The 17,805-nt window shown below is 48.5% G+C and overlaps 1 protein-coding gene across 4 annotated transcripts in view; it reads right to left on the bottom strand.

The window, feature by feature from the left end:
* TBC1D8 (TBC1 domain family member 8) overlaps window positions 1-17,377 on the bottom strand; it is a 141,047-nt gene extending 123,670 nt beyond the window's left edge. For 3 of the 4 annotated variants that reach the window (XM_070379946.1, XM_070379948.1, XM_070379947.1), the window contains exon 1: window positions 17,090-17,376. In XM_070379946.1, coding sequence (XP_070236047.1) covers window positions 17,090-17,216 — 127 coding nt within the window. In that variant the 5' untranslated portion in view covers window positions 17,217-17,376. Of the gene's footprint in view, window positions 1-17,089 lie in introns of all 4 variants that reach the window. The other variant, XM_070379945.1, reaches the window with a different exon arrangement.
* Between the last annotated feature and the right edge of the window lie 428 nt (window positions 17,378-17,805).

The raw sequence follows: 17,805 nt of genomic DNA, 5'->3' as shown, positions 1-17,805 counted from the left end.
ACAGGGAACTAGATTCCACATGCCACAACCAAGAGTTTGCATGCCACAGCTAAAGATCCCACATGCTGCAACTAAGCCCTGGTGCAGCCAAATAAATACAATAAACATATTTAAGAAAAGACAAATGTTGTATGATTTCACTTACACAAGGGACCTAGACGTAGATTCGTTATGAGACAGAAAGTAGAGTGCTGGGTGCCAGGGGCTGGGGACGGGAGGGTTGGGGAGGCGGGGTTTAATTGGGAGGCAGGGTTTAATGGGGAGGCGGGGTTTAATGGGGAGGCGGGGTTTAATAGGGACAGAGTTTCCTTCTGGGAAGGAAAAGAAAGCTCTGGAATCATGCAGCCCTGCTGGCTGCACAACAGAGTGAATGTCCTTAATGCCACTCAGTCGTATCCAACTCTTTGCAACTCCATAGACTGTAGCCCACCAGGTTCCTCTGTTCATGGAATTCTCCAGGCAAGAATACAGGAGTGGGTTGCCATTCCCTTCTCAGGAGATCTTCCCGACCCAGGGATTGAACCCAGGTCTCTTGCATTACAGGCAGATTCTTCATCATCTGAGCCACCAGAGAAGCCCAGGGAAGTCTCCATAGGTTATTTTTAAATAAGAAAACGAACCCCCTTCATTCTAGTCCCCTACAGAAGGCTGCAGAGCTGATTGACAAGAGAGAGAAGGACCAGGGAAACCAAAGGCCCAACACTTCACGGAGCCCAGGAGGGCAGGGCCCCTAGCCACTCCTGCACCCGAGGCCCAGGGCAGAGCACCATGCGCCCAGGCCAGCTGTGCCCACTGTAGTGCACCAGGTCCCTGATAACGAGAAGGAGGCAGAAAGACTCCAAGGGGGCAGGAGCGACTTCAAGTCTTTGGGCTCCAACAGAGTTTATAAATAACGTGGATGCTGAAGCTCCAACACTTTGGCCACCTGATACGAAGAGACAACTCATTGGAAAAGACCCTGATGCTGGGAAAGATTGAGGGCAGGAGGAGAAGGGGACGACAGAGGATGAGATGGCTGGATGGCATCACAGACTCAATGAAAATGAGTTTGAGCAAACCCTGGGAGATGGTGAAGGACAGGGAAATCTGGCATGCTGCAGTTCACGGAGTGGCAAAGAGTCAGACACAACTGGGCACACACATGGCATGATACAGTGCGTTACGACATTAAATGATGCCATGTGCTGTATGATATAACGTGGTGTGAGATGGTATGCTACGACAGGATGTAGAGTGCTTTGATATGACATGATATGATATTGAATAATATTTTAACACAATAACCTAGTTATCAATGTCACACAAATCAACACATCCTGTGCTTTTATCGACTATCTGTATCCCAGCTGTATTATGTGACCCAAAAACACCCATTACAGCATTTTCCTCTCCAGTGTGGGACCCACCCTCGAGTTAGGTTAGGCTTCACATTTAGTGATCAGGTCTGCGTGGCTTCCTTGAATCCACAGGCTTTCTTTAAGTGCGGCATTTTGAAGACAGAAGTCCCCATTGCCCTTTTTTTGTTTCTGACAGTTCTGATCCCAAAAGTTGTCTTTAGTTTGTAATAAAAATATTCTTATACATGAAATATTATGATCTGATTCAAATTTACAGATTTTTCTACAAATTTTCAGTAACTTACTCTGTTCTTAAAATGTAGATCTCTCTAAGGCTGTAAGTAATGGGGAAACTGTCTAATTTATACAATTCTGATTCTAACTAAAACTCTGCAGGAATGCATGCTGCAATATTATAATGTAGCACATTAGAGAACATCTTCCCAAAGCTTCTGTGATTGGAATCTCCTGTCTTCCCTCCTTCCTTCCCCTACACATAGACTTTCTAACAATCTTTCTGCTATAAAGCAACGCTCACCTGTAGAGACTCTGATCTTGAATCTTAGATTTCAGGCACCATCAACACAATTAAATCTCTGACCTTGCCTACAGTTTGGGTTCCTGTGTATTTTAATCCAAAGAAAGTAAATATGCTTATGATTATATGACTCTCCAGTACTTTTGCCTGGAAAGTCCCATGGATGGAGGAGCCTGGTGGGCTGCAGTCCATGGGGTCGAGAAGAAACGGACACAACTGAGTGACTTCCCTTTCACTTTTCACTTTCATGCACTGGAGAAGGAAATAGCAACCCACTCCAGTGTTCTTGCCTGGAGAATCCCAGGGACGGGGGAGCCTGGTGGGCTGCCGTCTATTGGATCGCACAGAGTCGGACACGACTGAAGCGACTTAGCAACATATGACTCTAACTTTTGCCTTTCAATATACAATGCTCTGTATTAAAAAGCAGAGACATCACTTTGCCAACAAAGGCCTGTATAGTCAAAGCTATGGTTTTTCCAGTAGTCTTGTACACATGTGAGAACTGAACCATAAAGAAGGTTGAGTGCTGAAGAATTGATGCTTTTGAACTGTGGTGTTGGAGAAGACTCTTGAGAGTCCCTTGGACTGCAAGGAGATCCAACCAGTCCATCCTAAAGGAAGTCAGTCCTAAATATTCATTGGAAGGACTGATGCTAAAGCTCCGATACTTTGGTTACCTGATGTGAAGAGTCGACTCACTGGAAAGGACCTGATGCTGGGAAAGATTGAAGTCAGGAGGAGAAGGGGATAACAGAGGATGAGACGGTTGGATGGCATCAGCGACTCAATGGACACGAGTTTGAGAGAAGTACTCAAAGAGATTAGAGTCATATAATCATAAGCATATTTACTTTCTTTGGATTAAAATATACAGGAACCCAAACTGTAGGCAAGGTCAGAGATTTAATTGTGTTGATGGTGCCTGAAATCTAAGATTCAAGATCAGAGTCTCTATAGGTGAGCACTGCTTATAGCAGAAAGATTGTTAGAAAGTCTATGTGTAGGGGAAGGAAGGAGGGAAGACAGGAGATCCTAATTGCAGAAGCTTTGGGAAGATGTACTCTAATGTGCTACAAACTCTGGGAGATAGCGAAGGAGAGGGAAGCCTGGTGTGCTGCAGTCCATAGGGTTGCACAGAGTCGGACACGACTGAGCGACTATCAACAGTTCAATGCTCAACCCAGCCTTCCAGGTCATACAGGAAGTTAAAATCAAGCAAAGAAAGCAGCTCTTCCAGTGGGACACACAAGCCATCAGAGAGAACCCTCCAGTTCCACAAGAGGCCTTCCAACCTTTCTTACCCTCCAATCTCAATGTTTTATTTGGATAAATGAGACAGAACAACCTCTGCTTATTGCTGACTTTTTCATGGCAAACCACCTCATCAGTGGACAGGACTGTACCTATAGGACACTCACCGTCAACCTCTCCTAACAGCAGTTCCCAAATTAATGGGCCAGGTGCTTAGTCACGCAGTCCTGTCTGACACTTTGTGACCCCATGGACTGTAGCCCACCAGGCTCCTCTGTCCATGGGATTCTCCAGGCAAGAACACTGGAGTGGGTTGCCATTCCTTTCTCTAGGGGATCTTCCCGACCCAGGGATCAAACCCGGGTCTCCTGCATTGCAGGCAGACCCCATGTCTATTGGCCTCACCTGCCCACAGAGCTGACTCAGGGGCTCTACTTCAACCAGTGGACAGTTGTACACAGACACCTATCTCATGAGTAACTTACCAGAGTCAACCACCTGGGCTTCCCCGGTGGTCCAGTGGCTAAGACTCTGAGCTTCCAAAGCAGGGGGTCTAGTTCAACCCCTGGGCAGGGAACAAGATCCCACATTCTGCAACTAAGAGTTCACATGCTGCAAATGAAGATCCTGCATGCCTAAAGGAAGGCCCAGCACAGCCAAAAAAAAAAAAAAAACCCAGCCACCTGCACTGGCCGATTTGAGCTCCCTGGGCAGCTGAAATCTCCCAGCTTCACTGAGAACCCCCCCTCTTCCCCCCTCCCTGCCCCCCGCCCCTGACAGGAACTCTCTGTACCAGGAGCAGATTACCAAGACAGGTGACCTTGCTGATTTCAAGGGTAAGTTTCACCACAAGCAATTTCTGCCTTCCCTGTTGATTTTGGAAACTAATCCAAACATTGAGAGCTCTACTGTACTGGGATGAAACAATGTCCACTTAACAAAAACACACAGGCATGCATATGTACACACACATCCACAAAGCACACGGTGTTGCCACACTGGATCTACCCAAATCTAGTCTCTCCAGCCAAATCCTTCCTGTGATTGAATCCTTGATAGATGAGATCATAAGCTATATATTCCGCAAGCAATCTTACATTTTACGTTTATTTTTAATTATAACAGCAACTCTTTGTGACCCCTTGGACTGCAGCCTGCCAGGCTCCTCTGTCCATGGCATTTCCCAGGCAAGAATACTGGAGTGGGTTGCCATTTCCTTCTCCAGGGGATCCTACCAACCCAGGGATCGAACCCGGGTCTTCCGCGTTACAGGTAGATTCTTAACCATCTAAGCCACCCAGGGAAGCACATCTGAGGTACAGTGGATGTAATAATAATAGAAATAAAATGCACAATAAGCGTAATGGGCTTGAATCATCCCAAAACCATCAGCCCCCGGTCTGATCTGAGGAAAAACTGTCTTCCAACAAAACTGGTCCCTGGTGCCCAAACAGTTGCTCCACAGGCCTTACCGGACAGTTCATAGCCCATCAAACCTAATTTGTCCAAAGCAGGCTCTCGGGAGCCACAGGACTCTTGCACATGCTGTTTCCTTCACTCAGAAGGCTCTTTCTCTCACCCTGTAGTAGGTTAATACCATCCTATACACCTGCAGGTCTCAGCTAAGTTTACATGTCGTCAGAGAACCGCTCCCTGACACCCCAACCTAAATGAGCTTTCCCGTTGTTATTCCTTCTCACTCCCTCTGTGCTGACCACCCTTGTTAATTCTGCATTTCATGGTTTAATACTGCCCCCTTCCCACTAATATCTCCACCCCTCGACCATGTGTGTCATGAGAACACAGGGCCTGGCAATGTTGCAGTATTCTCTTGGCTTTTCCTTCGTCTTGATATACAAATAATTACATGGATTTTGCAAACATGACTGTAAAATATGAGAGTTCAAAGCACAAACACTTCTACCAAGCAATAACTATTTTTGTTGTTATAATTATTATCACTGCTTTGCAGGCAGAGAATCTGAGACCCCAGGAGGGATGGGATCCAGTTATAGCACCCTAGATCTGTGGCTAGGGAAGGGGCAAAAATGATACACGAATTCAGTTCAGTTCAGTCACTCAGTCGTGTCCAACTCTTTGTGACCCCATGAATCGCAGCACACCAGGCCTCCCTGTCCATCACTAACTCCCGGAGTTCACCCAAACTCATGTCCATCGAGTCAGTGATGCCATCCAACCATCTCATCCTCTGTCATTCCCTTCTCCTCCTGCCCTCAATCTTTCCCAGCATCAGGGTCTTTTCAAATGAGTCAGCTCTCGGTATCAGGTGGCCAAAGTATTGGAGTTTCAGCTTCAACATCAGTCAGTCCTTCCAGTGAACACCCAGGACTGATCTCTTTTAGGATGGACTGGTTGGATCTCCTTGCAGTCCAAGGGACTCTCAAGAGTCTTCTCCAACACCACAGTTCAAAAGCATCAATTCTTCGGCGCTCAGCTTTCTTCAAAGTCCAACTCTCACGTCCATACATGACTACTGGAAAAACCATAGCCTTGACTAGACGGACCTTTGTTGGCAAAGTAGTGTCTCTGCTTTTTAATATGCTGTCTAGGTTGGTCATAACTTTCCTTCCAAGGAGTACGCGTCTTTTAATTTCACAGCTGCAGTCACCATCTGCAGTGATTTGGGAGCTCAAGAAAAATAAAGTCAGCCACTGTTTCCAGTTTCTCCATCTATTTGCCATGAAGTGATGGGACCAGATGCCATGATCTTCATTTTCTGAATGTTGAGCTTTAAGCCAACTTTTTCACTCTCCTCCTTCACTCTCATCAAGAGGCTCTTTAGTTCCTCTTCACTTTCTGCCATAAGGGTGGTGTCATCTGCATATCTAAGGTTATTGATATTTCTCCCGGCAATCTTGATTCCAGCTTGTGCTTCTTCCAGCCCAGCGTTTCTCATGATGTATTCTGCATATAAGTTAAATAAGCAGGGTGATAATATACAGCCTTGAGGTACTCCTTTACCTATTTGGAACCAGTCTGTTGTTCCATGTCCAGTTCTAACTGTTGCTTTCTGACCTGCATACATGTTTCTTAAGAGGCAGGTCAGGTGGTCTGGTATTCCCATCTCTTTCAGAATTTTCCACAGTTTATTGTGATCCACACAGTCAAAGGCTTTGGCATAGTCAATAAAGCAGAAATAGATGTTTTTCTGGAACTCTCTTGCTTTTTCGATACATGTATTATAAGTGTAAAATTCTAAACTGATTTCTTCTCTAGAGGAAAACAAATCCAGAATAGATTTATTTTAATTTCAAATGAAAGATATGCCTGCCAATGCAGGAGACACAGGTTCAATTCCTGGTCTGAGAAAACCTCATATACTGCAGAGCAACTAAGCCCATGCACCACAGCTCCTGAGCCCACATGCTCTAGAGCCCAGAAGCCACAAACACTGAAGCCCTGAGCCCCTAGAGCCTGTGCTCTGCAACAAGCCCAGGCACCACAGCGAAGAGTAGCCCTTGCTCACCGCAACTAGAGAAAGCCTGCATGTAGCAGCAAAGATACAGCACAGCCAAAAATAAATTTTAAAAATTTATTTAAAAATAGAAAGGGAGAATTAGAAAGAAAATTAAAAAAGTACCTGGTTAGATTAGATGCATTTCTGAAAACAAGTTTTAAGCCTCTGTGAGACTGACATACCCCACATATCCAAGACACTTTGAAGGCTAAATATAGTTTACTGAGAGGACAAACGTCTGAAGCAGGGGTGGTCCAGGAATCATGGCCTATGAGGCACTCATGCTACACTGTTTCAATGATCCTCCTAGCTAGAAAAATGCCAAGCTCTCCCAAAGCTTCCATTCTGTCTTTTATCCAGTTTACACATGCATGGAAAGAAACATCTAATTGCACAAGGCTCATGAGAAACCCAGCAGCCCCCTCAAGCCCTCCCTGCTCCCACTTCCCAGCTCCCAGAGAGCAACTACTCCCAACTCTTCACTGGCTCTTTTCCCATTTACTTCCACTTCTCCAAGGAACAGGCGGGTACCACTACTATCATCTTCCCTGTGGGCATCAGCTGGCAACTTTCAGAAACAAAGTATGTATTAATAGCTCCCGTTCACTCAGCACCCCCACCTGCCATTCACCCAGTGAGGAAACAGCCTGGGTTAGATCACCAGGGGATATTTACATTACTGTAAAGACAACTGAAACATTAACCTTATTGAAATGTTACCAAGAGCTGAGTTTTGCAGTAAAAGAATCAAACCTTTCCCACCCTGCTGCTGCTACTGCTAAGTCACTTCAGTCGTGTCCGACTCTGCAACCCCATAGACAGCAGCCCACCAGGCTTCCCTGTCCCTGGGATTCTCCAGGCAAGAACACTGCAGTGGGTTGCCATTTCTTTCTCCAATGCATGAAAGTGAAAAGTGAAAGTGATGTCACTCGGTTGTATCCGACTCCCAGCGACCCCATGGACTGCAGCCCACCAGGCCCCTCCGTCCATGGGATTTTCCAGGCAAGAGTACTGGAGTGGGTTGCCACTGCCTTTCCTACCCTACCCAGCTGTATATTTTCCCTGGAATTGACAACAGTCCCGGGATTCTTGGCTGATTCCGTCTTGTGTGTGTCAAGAATTCAACCACAAACTCACCCCTGGTGAGCAGCTCTTCCTTCAATAGCAATGCTCTACTGGGACTTCCCTGGTGGTCAGTGGTAAAGACTCCACCTGCCATTGCAGGAGATGTAGGTTCATACCCTGGGTTGGGAAGATCCCCTGGAGAAGGGAATGGCAACCCACTCCAGTATTCTTGCCTAAGAAATCCCAAGGACAGAGGAGCCTGGTGGGCTACACAAAGGGGTCACAAAGAGTCGGACACGACTAAGCGACTTAGCACACACACATGCCCTGCTCTATCAGTTTCTCCTCTAGAAGTTGTCCTGGAGCCTCTGCCCTGCTGCAAACTGGACCCAGGACTGGACTCTCATCTCAGCATTTCTCTTCACTGTCATCCTGGACAGTCCTTTTCAAGGATTTCTTCTTAAACAAGTAACAAAAAGCATAAACTATTACAGGGAAAGGATGGTACTGGCTGTGTGAAGATTAAGAATGTTAAAAGCTAGTGGGAAGCTGCTGTAGAGCAGAGGGAGCTCAGCTCGGTGCTCGTGATGACCTAGAGGGGCAGGGGTGGGAGAGAGGTCCGAGAGGGAGGGGGTATATGTACACACAGAGCTGATTGTACAGCAGAAACTAACACAACACTATAAAGCAATTATGCCCCAATGAAAAAATAAAGAATAAAAAAAAAATTATTTTTAAAGAATATTGGTTCTTCAAAAGACCCATAATGGAAAAAGCCTAGGCATAGAGAGATTTTTCAATACATATAATTGGAAACAAATACAAAACACATACAGACGTGCATGCACACACACGGCTCCTAAGACACAAACCTTTCTCAAAAGGCAAGACAAGTAATTAATAAACACATAAAAAGATTCTTATCCCTCTGAAGGAAATACCACCTCTGTGGTTCTCAGACACTATTTTAATACGTACTAGATTGGCAAAAAATCACATCTCTGCCAATGTTCACAGCAGCACTATTTTTAATAGCAAAATAACAACTAGAAACCCAAATATCAACAGACAGGAGAATGAATGAATAAATCAATCAATAATGGCATATTTATTCAATGGGTTACTACTCATCAGGGAAAATGAATGAATACAGCTACTGAACCAGACATCAGCATGGTTCAGTGTTAGAGAAAAATAATTATACATGTAAAATTGTAACAATAACTGGGGGGGCAGAAAAACAAGCTTCAGAAAAATAAAATATGATTCCCCTTGTAAAGCACTTTAAAAAATACATACAGGGACTTCCCTGGTGGTCTAGTGGTTAGGACTCTGCACTTCCACTGCAAGGTCAGAAGTTCGATCCCTGTTAAGGGAACTAAAATCCCCCATGCCAAGGCAGAGCCAAATAAATAATTTTTAAAAAAAATCATACAAAACTAAAGAATCCATAGATGGTTTTTTTAAAGTGACTAATTACCATGCTTCAGCTGAGTAGAAAAAAATGTAATGCCACAAAAATGTATAAATGAGGGATACATATAAAAGTGCCAAAACTATAAAAGCATGGGCAGTACTAACACATAATTCAGTGTATTAGTGCCCACAAGGGAGAGAGGGAAACATTATCAGAAAAACACACAGGGATCTCTCAAACACAGGAAATACTCTAGTTTTTAGCAATAGCTGGTGGCTATTATGTTACTTATACTTCACATCTGCATTATCTACTCCTATGCACACAAAAGATTTCCATTTTAAAACTTCAGGCAAACTATCATCCCATTATATTTGAATGTCCATTCTCTGCTGCTGCTGCTGCAGCTGCTAAGTCGCTTCAGTCGTGTCCGACTCTGTGCGACCCCACAGATGGCAGCCCACCAGGCTCCCCCGTCCCTGGGATTCTCCAGGCAAGAACACTGGAGTGGGTTGCCATTTCCTTCTCCAGGGGATCTTCCTGACAGAGGGATTGAACCCATGTCTTTTGCATTGGCAGGAGGGCTCTTTACCACTGAGCCACCAGGGAAGCCCAAGGAGATCTTACTGGGGACTGTTTATTTTGCTGTTGACTTCTCCTTCCCCCCTTTTTTTAAGTTGGGGGAAAAAAAAAAGGAAGCAGAGAAACAATAAATCTAGTGGTTACAACACACCTACCAAATGTTCAAGAATATTAATGACTCAGACTCATAGAGCTGTGTGAGTTGGCTGGTGACATGCTGGGAAAATCCTTCTGGGTCTTCATTTCTGCAGAGGTTACCACCGGGGAGTTCTCACAGCTGGCCTGGCACGGCTGACAAGCTACCACCAATCCTTACAAGCATGCAGGCAGGCGTGAGAACTATCAGTAACAACCCTCTCTATTATCTATTCCTGTTTTCTGCATAATTTCCATGTTCAGGATGACGAAAAACACTTCTCAACCTCAAAGGCTCACAGCTATCGATTTGACTTGAGCATCCAGGGATTCACTAAATATGCATCAAGAGTGCTCCACTGACAGCAAGGATTCCAGTGCTGGTGGCGAACCGGGGACCTTCCTTCAGGAGCTCGAGGTCCGCTTTGCTCCAAACAGATGAAGCCACGAAGAGCCACATCGTAACAAACAGCAGTCAGTGTTATAAAGCAAAAGTGAAGGGGACTTCCCTGATGGTCCAATGGTTAAGAATCTGACTGCCAATGCATGAGGGCCTGCGTTCAACCCCTGGTCCAAGAAGATTCCACATACCTCGGGGCAATTAAGCCCATGCTCTGCCACTACTGAAGCACCTAGGGCCCGTGCTCTGCAACAGGAAGCCACCACAATGAGAAGCTCGCACACCAGACCTAGAGAGTAGCCCCCAAGACTGCTGCCATCAGAGAAAGCCCACACACAGTAACAAAGACCCAGCACAGCCAAAATAAAAACAAACACTTTCTTTTAAAAAAAAAAAAAAGGTAGAGGGCAGGGCAGGACAAGATGGGGGTGGGGGCCCCACCTCTAGGCAATGGCGCTCAAGTGAGACTGCAAGAGGAGGTGGGAGAGCCCAGGCAGGGAAAGTGACTTACATGCTGGAGGGTCTTTTGCTCAAGAGCAGAAGGCGGAGGAGATAGAGCCTTAGAGGCGGTGCAGGGGTCGCTCATCACCCCCCAGGAGCCGTGAAAATATGCTGGGCTGCTCTTTAATTTTGTCGTGGCTGTTGTTTTTCAGTTGCTCAGTTGTGTCTGAATCTTTGCAACCCCATGGACTGAAGCCCACCAGGCTCCTCTGTCCTTGGGATTTCCCAGGCAAGAATACTGGAGTGGGTTGCCATTTCCTTCTCCAGGGGATCTTCCTGACCCAGGGGTCGAATCCAGGTCTCCTTCATTGGCAGGCAGATTCTTCACCACTGAGCCACCTGGGAAGCCTGCTCTTTGATAAAGTTTTACAAAATGAAAGGGGGGACATCTGTGCTGGAAATATGATCAGATTTACTACTTTCATTTTAAATAATTCCCTCCCTTATCCAGCGCTGCCAGAATGTGGAGCTAAGACCATGAAATCCTAACCTTTCACAGGGGAGCAAATGAATTCTTCAAACGTTCCAAGCCTCTCAGTCATTTTCAGCTCTTCCTAAAGAACCCCAATTAGGCTGAAATAGCGTCCACCACTCCGCCATCCACACATTTGTACCTCATATTATTTCCTAGAGTGACACAAGCCCGGGCCTTGTTTGATTATCCAGTTACAAATGCATGGCCCTTGTTATGTTCTCATTAAACGCATCTGTTGGGGACCCCAGAGCTTTTGTTAATGGCTTATCAGTGCTTAGAGATACGCCCGTTATTTTACTTATACGAACCTTCCGATTTACGCTCCTGGAATCAAAGTACTTCCTTTGTTTGTGATTTCTTCCTTGCCCTGCTTTGGAAAAACAAAACTAAAGCATGTAAGACTCTAGGGCCAGTATCTGGGGAGCGCACACCACGGAACAGCAGCCCTGTGGAGCCGAAAGGCTTTTCTGTCGGTGGTGGGGAACTAATCCACCACCAACTCTGGCAGCCTGAGCAGGACCCCAGCTGATGTCAGACAGACTAGTCGAGACAGGCCACACAGGTGCTGGGCTTCACCACTACAGCCATGCAACAGAGTCATCTGAGCAAGCCTCGGGACCGTCCACATGACTCCCTAGATGACATTCTCCCCGTCGGGGGCACTGTCCTGAAGGCGGGACACAATTCACCCTGGCCACAGCCGGCCCCTCACACTCAGTTCCCTTTATTAACTAGGATTTGAGGTGGTCCAAGACCTCCCTGTACCCAAATCCTGCTGGCACAAATTGCTACTAAATAGTTCATCTTCTGGACTTCCCTCGTGGCACAGCAGATAAGAATCCGCCTGCTGATGCCAGGGACTCCAGTTCGATCCCTGGTCCAGGAAGATTCCATGTGCCACGGGCAATGAAGCCCCGACGCTGCAGCTACTGAGCCTGTGCTCTAGAGCCCAAGAGCCACAACGACTGAAGACCGTGGGCCCTGGAGCCCGTGCTCTGCAACGAGAGAAGCCACTGCAGCAAAGAACACCCCCGTCTCTCTGTAACTAGGGAAAGCCCGCACACAGCAACAAAGATCCAGCGCAGCCAAAAGCAAAACTAAAAGAATAAATGTGAAGATTTTTAAAAATATAAGTAAAAAATAGAAAATATTTCCTCGTCTAATTACACTTGGTAAATCCTGCAGTAATGGATAAGTCATTGTTTCTTACATCCTTCCCTACAGTGCAACTAACTTTTTTGGCAACACTTCTGTTCTAAAAAGCCCTCTCATTACTCAACTTTTTAAATGTCACTTTGCTTTTTTTCTTTAAAACTACTAGGTGATGAGCACAAGTAAGCCCTTGCTGTATAATGTTTATTTTCATTCTAACCCTTATTATAATCAGAAGCCTTTCACATTGCTGAGGGGATGTAAGATGGGATAGTCCAGGTGGAAAACAGTTTCTAACCCTCTAAAGTCTTTTTCTGTCCTTGCCTTAAGGCAGAGTTTTAACAAAGGCTCAAAGAAACCAAATAAACTAGCCCAGATTCGTACCCAGCAGATTTATCTTGACTCCAAACCCCGTGTTTTCCACTCCCAGCCCATACTTCCTCCCATGTCCCTAACTGTTAGGAAATTGGTTAGCCCATAACCGCTCCAAGTACGGTGACAGGAACAAGGGCCGAGGGAAACACCCTGAAAAGCAGAAAACATCAGCATGGGATTCAAAAGATAACTTTTAAGTGCCGGCCTCTTTGGAGAAAGGACTGCACGATCATACAGGAATGCACATAATAAAACACTGAAAATAAATGTGCCCAGAGGGGCACAGACGGGTGGTGACACCTGGTCTTTACAGGTCCGTTTATGCGGCTCATTGTAAGCGCATCAGAGACCCTGGCGGGGAGGGGAAGTGGTGTCCTTCTGCCCACCACCCCCAAAGGCGAAGTGCCCCAACTCTGTTCTCCCAGGGCTGACTGCACTTTATAAGAAATACTCCCCCTGGCTGGAGACAGTATCCACGGGAATGCTGTAGAGCTTCCTCCTCTCCAGGGCTGCAAGAATCACTGTCAGGGGAGTGTGGGAAACATCTTAAAATACTGTGTTCAGTCACCCAGTTAACTGGAGGTGAAGGTCACTGCCTTCCGCCGCCACACCAACCCCTCCTCCCCAGCCTGGGATCTTCTCAAGGTAGGTGCCTGAGGCTGGCAATAGAAGCCACCTAAGAGGCTGATGCCCTGCTTCTCGGCCCTTGAAGGAGGGAGCCACAAAAATAGGCTTCAATGCCCACCCACTCCCCCCAGCTTCCCGGTGGTCAGCCTGCAGGTACACAGAAAGCAAAGGACACAGAGGGTATGCTTCCTGTCCCTTGTGGCCAGCTCAGGCTCAGTCTGAAAGCTGGGCCTTCACACCCACCTAACTTTGGAGAAAAATGTGGGCTCAGTCATTCACGCATGGACTCATCCATCTATTCATCCCACAAACGTTAACTGACCCTATGCTGTGTGCTAGGCACCACTGTGGGTAAAACGCCTGCCCTCACAGAACGATTTAGTAGGGGAAACCATGAACAAAACACATAAGTGCGGTGGATATCATTAAGTGAAGGACTTCCCCAGTGGTCCAGTGGTTAAGACTCTGAGCTTTCAACACAGGGAGCACAAGTTCGATCCCTGGCTGGGGAATCAAGATCTGACATGCCACACGGTGTGACCAAAAAATAATAAAAAACCATTTCAAAAAAGAAAGAAAAAGTGAGAATGGGCCATGGAGAAAATAAAACGAGATGTGCATAGGGAATGTATTTGTGTAAGTCGGAGGATGAATTACAATCCTCAGTGAAACAAAACATGCTCTTTCTGACGGTGGGCAAGCTTTCAACATGTCAGATTACTTTAAAACGCCAATGGGAACCTCACATGTTTGAGACTCTGCTATCTAATCTCATGGCATCACTGACGCAATGGACATGAACTTGGGGAAACTTAGAGATGGTGAGGAAAAGAGAGGCCTGGCAAGCTGCAGTCCACGGGATTGTAAAAAGTCATACACAACTGGACAATTGAACAATAACAACAACCTAATCTCAAATTCTGCATCACGCTTCCTTTCACTGCTCCTCCACCTTTTATTTCCAATCCTTTTAACCACCTGCTACTTGCCTCTCTCCAAAGAAGAGCCTAAAAACCAGTCAGAATGTGCACCCATTAATTTCTTGGATCAACTCAGCCTAAGCTGTAAATCTTTGAAATAAACTGCTAAAAAAATTGCCATATGAGAAGTCTATCAGTTCTGAAAACCATACCGACATGGGACCGCTCCAGTGCCACATCGGTTTTGGTTTCACAACATTCGTAAGGCCCCAGTTAGGCCAGCTCACCGGTGGATGGGGCAACGGAGTTGCCTAATCAGCACAGCCATTGGCTCCCGGCTGAATGCCCGAAAGTGGGGTGTCCACTGCTGAGGGGGTGCCACCCTTTCACAATCAGAAGGAGGTTGTGTGTGTGCTCAGTGGTGTCCGACTCTTTGCGACCCTGTGGTCTGTAGCCCACCAGGCTCCTCTGTCCATGGGATTCTCCAGGCAAGAATACTGGAGTGGGTTGCCATTTCCTCCTCCAGGGGATCTTCCCAACCCAGGGATCAAACCCCATGTCTCCTGCATTGGCAGGCGGATTATTTACCACTGAGCCAGCTGGGAAGCCCCAGAAAGAGGTTCTGAGTCTCCAAGAAATGAAGCAAAATGTCAGGGGTCTTTTTCTGGGGATTTTTCTTCCCTTTTTTCAGCTGATTTACTTCCTTTAAGAATAAGAAAACTGGGGACTTCCCTGGTGGTCCAGCTGCTAAGACTCTGAGCTCCCAATGCAAGAGGCCCAGGTTCAATCCCTGCTCAGGGAACTAGGTCCCACATGCCACAACTAAAGATCCTGCAGGCCACACTAAGACCCGGCACAGCCAAATAAATAAAAATACTATAAAAGTAAGAAAATTGTGCATATTCACAGCAAGCCAAAACCACAGTCAAGCCCAAGTAAGACCAAAGGCACAGGCACTCTTTGATGTTGGAATGCAGTAGAAAGAGGAGCATCATTTTGAGTTCATCTAAGACAGACGGGGAATCCCACAGACAGAGCAGCCTGGCAGGGGTCCATGGAGTCACAAAGAGTGGAACGCAACTGAGCGACTGAGCAGCAAGACCGACTGGCCCACAAAGCAGGCTCTCCAGAAGGGAAGCTGTCCTGAACCTGTCTTAGTCACAGGACCGTAAGCTTTGCCCTCTGGGTCTGGACTATCTCCCCTGTCCAACGGTGAATAACCTGAAGTCTTTCCCAACGCAGCCACCTGTGGGAAGAGCATCCCACAGACAGCGTGCGCAAAACCGAGTTAACAAACGCTTGCAGAACCAATACTCCTCACGCTTCCTATTTCAGGCTCTGTCCTCACCCTCTACTAAAAGAGGCCCTTTGTAGGCCAGGTTCTGTGCTGAACACACCAAAGATTAAAGTTCCACTGCGCTCAAAGGTCAAGGAGGGGACAGACCCCTCTTCCAGACTTTTCTCCTCTGATCAGCATCCCACCCCGCCGGGATGCCACTCACCTCCATTCCCCAAGAGCCCAGGAACTAAGAAGCCAGTGGGTTGCTCAGGGGCCCACCAATGACCCCTTTGACACCTGATCTCCCATGCTAATTCCCTTACGCAAAGCCTCAAACAGTTCCCAGAGCAAGCCCACCTGCCATCCACCCGTTCCCACCGACCACCACCCCTCTGCCCCTTCCAACCAGAAATCCCACCAACTCCAACTGACGCCTTGAGGGTCAGTCAAGTCTGCCCTCCCTAAAGAATCTGGCTGTCAGCTTCCAGGCCTCCTCAGTCTAAAGTATGGGCAGGTAAAGCAAGCCCTGGCGCTTGGTTCTGCCCTTTCAGGATGTACTAATCGCATTTCCCCATCGGGCCTGGAGGGCCTCCCTCAGAATAAGCAGACAGTAGAGTCAGCAATAGGGAGCCCAGGCTGGGCCCCTCGACCGCTCTCCCTCCCTGGCCTTGGTCTCCTCCTGGGAGGGACAAGATGGGAAGCTCTAAGATTCCTTTTACTTCGATTCCAAAATCTGAAATTCCATATGGGTTCCCTACATACAACTGAGAAAGGTTCCTATTATTCCTCCACTGAGCTTTCAAACAGGTGTCCCCACTGATGCAAACTGTCCAAATGCTTGATTTTCAAAGAGTTTTGGACCTTAAATTTGGGCGGGGGGAGGGGGGGAATAGATAAATTTTACAAGCCTGAGTTGGTTTTTTTTTTCCTTCCTTTCATTCCTAGAAAGAAAGTGAAAGGGTGGGGGTGGGGAGCTGACCCGCTCGGTTTTGCTACTAGGATCACGAGCTCGGGATTCGCTCCACCTGGGTTTCTCCTCCGAGCGTGTAGACGGTGCGCGGCCCGCTCCGCCCGACCCGCTCATCCCCCCGACAGTCTCAGATTGCCAGGGCCTCCTGAGCCTCGGCTCGCCGGGGGCTGGTCAAGTGTCCCTACCGCGGCGCCACTTGGAGCCTCGGGCGCGTCCAGATGGCCAGGCGGCCCCGCTGTCACCTGGCCCCGCTCCGCCCGGCGCGGCCCTCGCTCCAGCGCAGGTCTCTCCTTGGCTTCCCGAGTCAAGCCTGGCCTCCAGGCGGCCCCTGGGCCCGGCAGCGAAGGCACCTGCCCCGCCCGGGGAAATGCACGAACCCGAGAGTCTCTCCGGCCGCCACCTCGACGGGAGCGTACAGGAGAAACGCAGGAGAAAGGAAAACATGCCCGAGGCAGGGCCGACCGAGCCCGGCGTCTCCCCAGAAACCGCCACCTGCGCCGCACGCAGCCCGGGACTGGGGCCGCGGGCCGGGCGGGGAGCGAGGTCCGGGCCCGGCCACCCGCCCGCCGCAGCGCGCCCCTTACCCGTGAGCCGGCCGCCCCCCTCGCCGTGCCCGCGGCGCCGCTGCAGGATGAAGTAGCAGTTGCTCTTCTGAGTCACCCAGAGCTTCAGAGCGTTCTTCAGCAGCACCTCCTCGGGCTTGAGCCACATCGCAGCGGTCCAGCCGCGCCCGCGGGCCCCGGCTCACATCGCCCCGGCAGCCGGGCTGAGCCCGCTCGGAAGGAGGCGGCAGGGAACGCAGCCTGCGAGCGCCCTGCGCTCCGAAGTCCAGGGAGCGCGGCCGGCGCAGCTCGCCCCGGCAGCCCGCGCAGTCCTCGTGCCGGCCCCGCCCTGGGCCCGCCCCCGGTCCGCCCCAGACACGCCCACCGCCTGTGCCCCGCCCACCCCGCCGGCTCCCTTGGGGACGTCCTGATTTCCGAGTCCTGGCGGCTCCAGGCAGTTCCGGAGTGGAGGGAGGAAGTCCGATCCTGGCTGCTCCCCGCCTCTTCTCCAGCTCTCGCGCGGGGCGCCGGGGCCCCTCTCCCCTCCTCCGCCCCTGCGGGGAGGCAGTCCGGAGAGCGGCAGCAGCAGCACGAAGAGGAGAAGGAGGAGATGGGGAAAAAGGCATCTTGTTGTCACAGCTGCAGGTTGCCGACCTAGGGCCTTTATATTTTGGGGGACAGCATGCACTCCATGAAAGGCAAGTGTGGCATTTAAAATAATAAGCGGGGCTTTCTTGGTGTCTCAGTGGTAACGAATT

Source organism: Bos mutus, chromosome 11 (genome assembly GCF_027580195.1).
Source record: "Bos mutus isolate GX-2022 chromosome 11, NWIPB_WYAK_1.1, whole genome shotgun sequence".
NCBI classification, from domain to species: domain Eukaryota; kingdom Metazoa; phylum Chordata; class Mammalia; order Artiodactyla; family Bovidae; genus Bos; species Bos mutus.
This window is presented reverse-complemented; position numbering and strand designations above follow the sequence as displayed.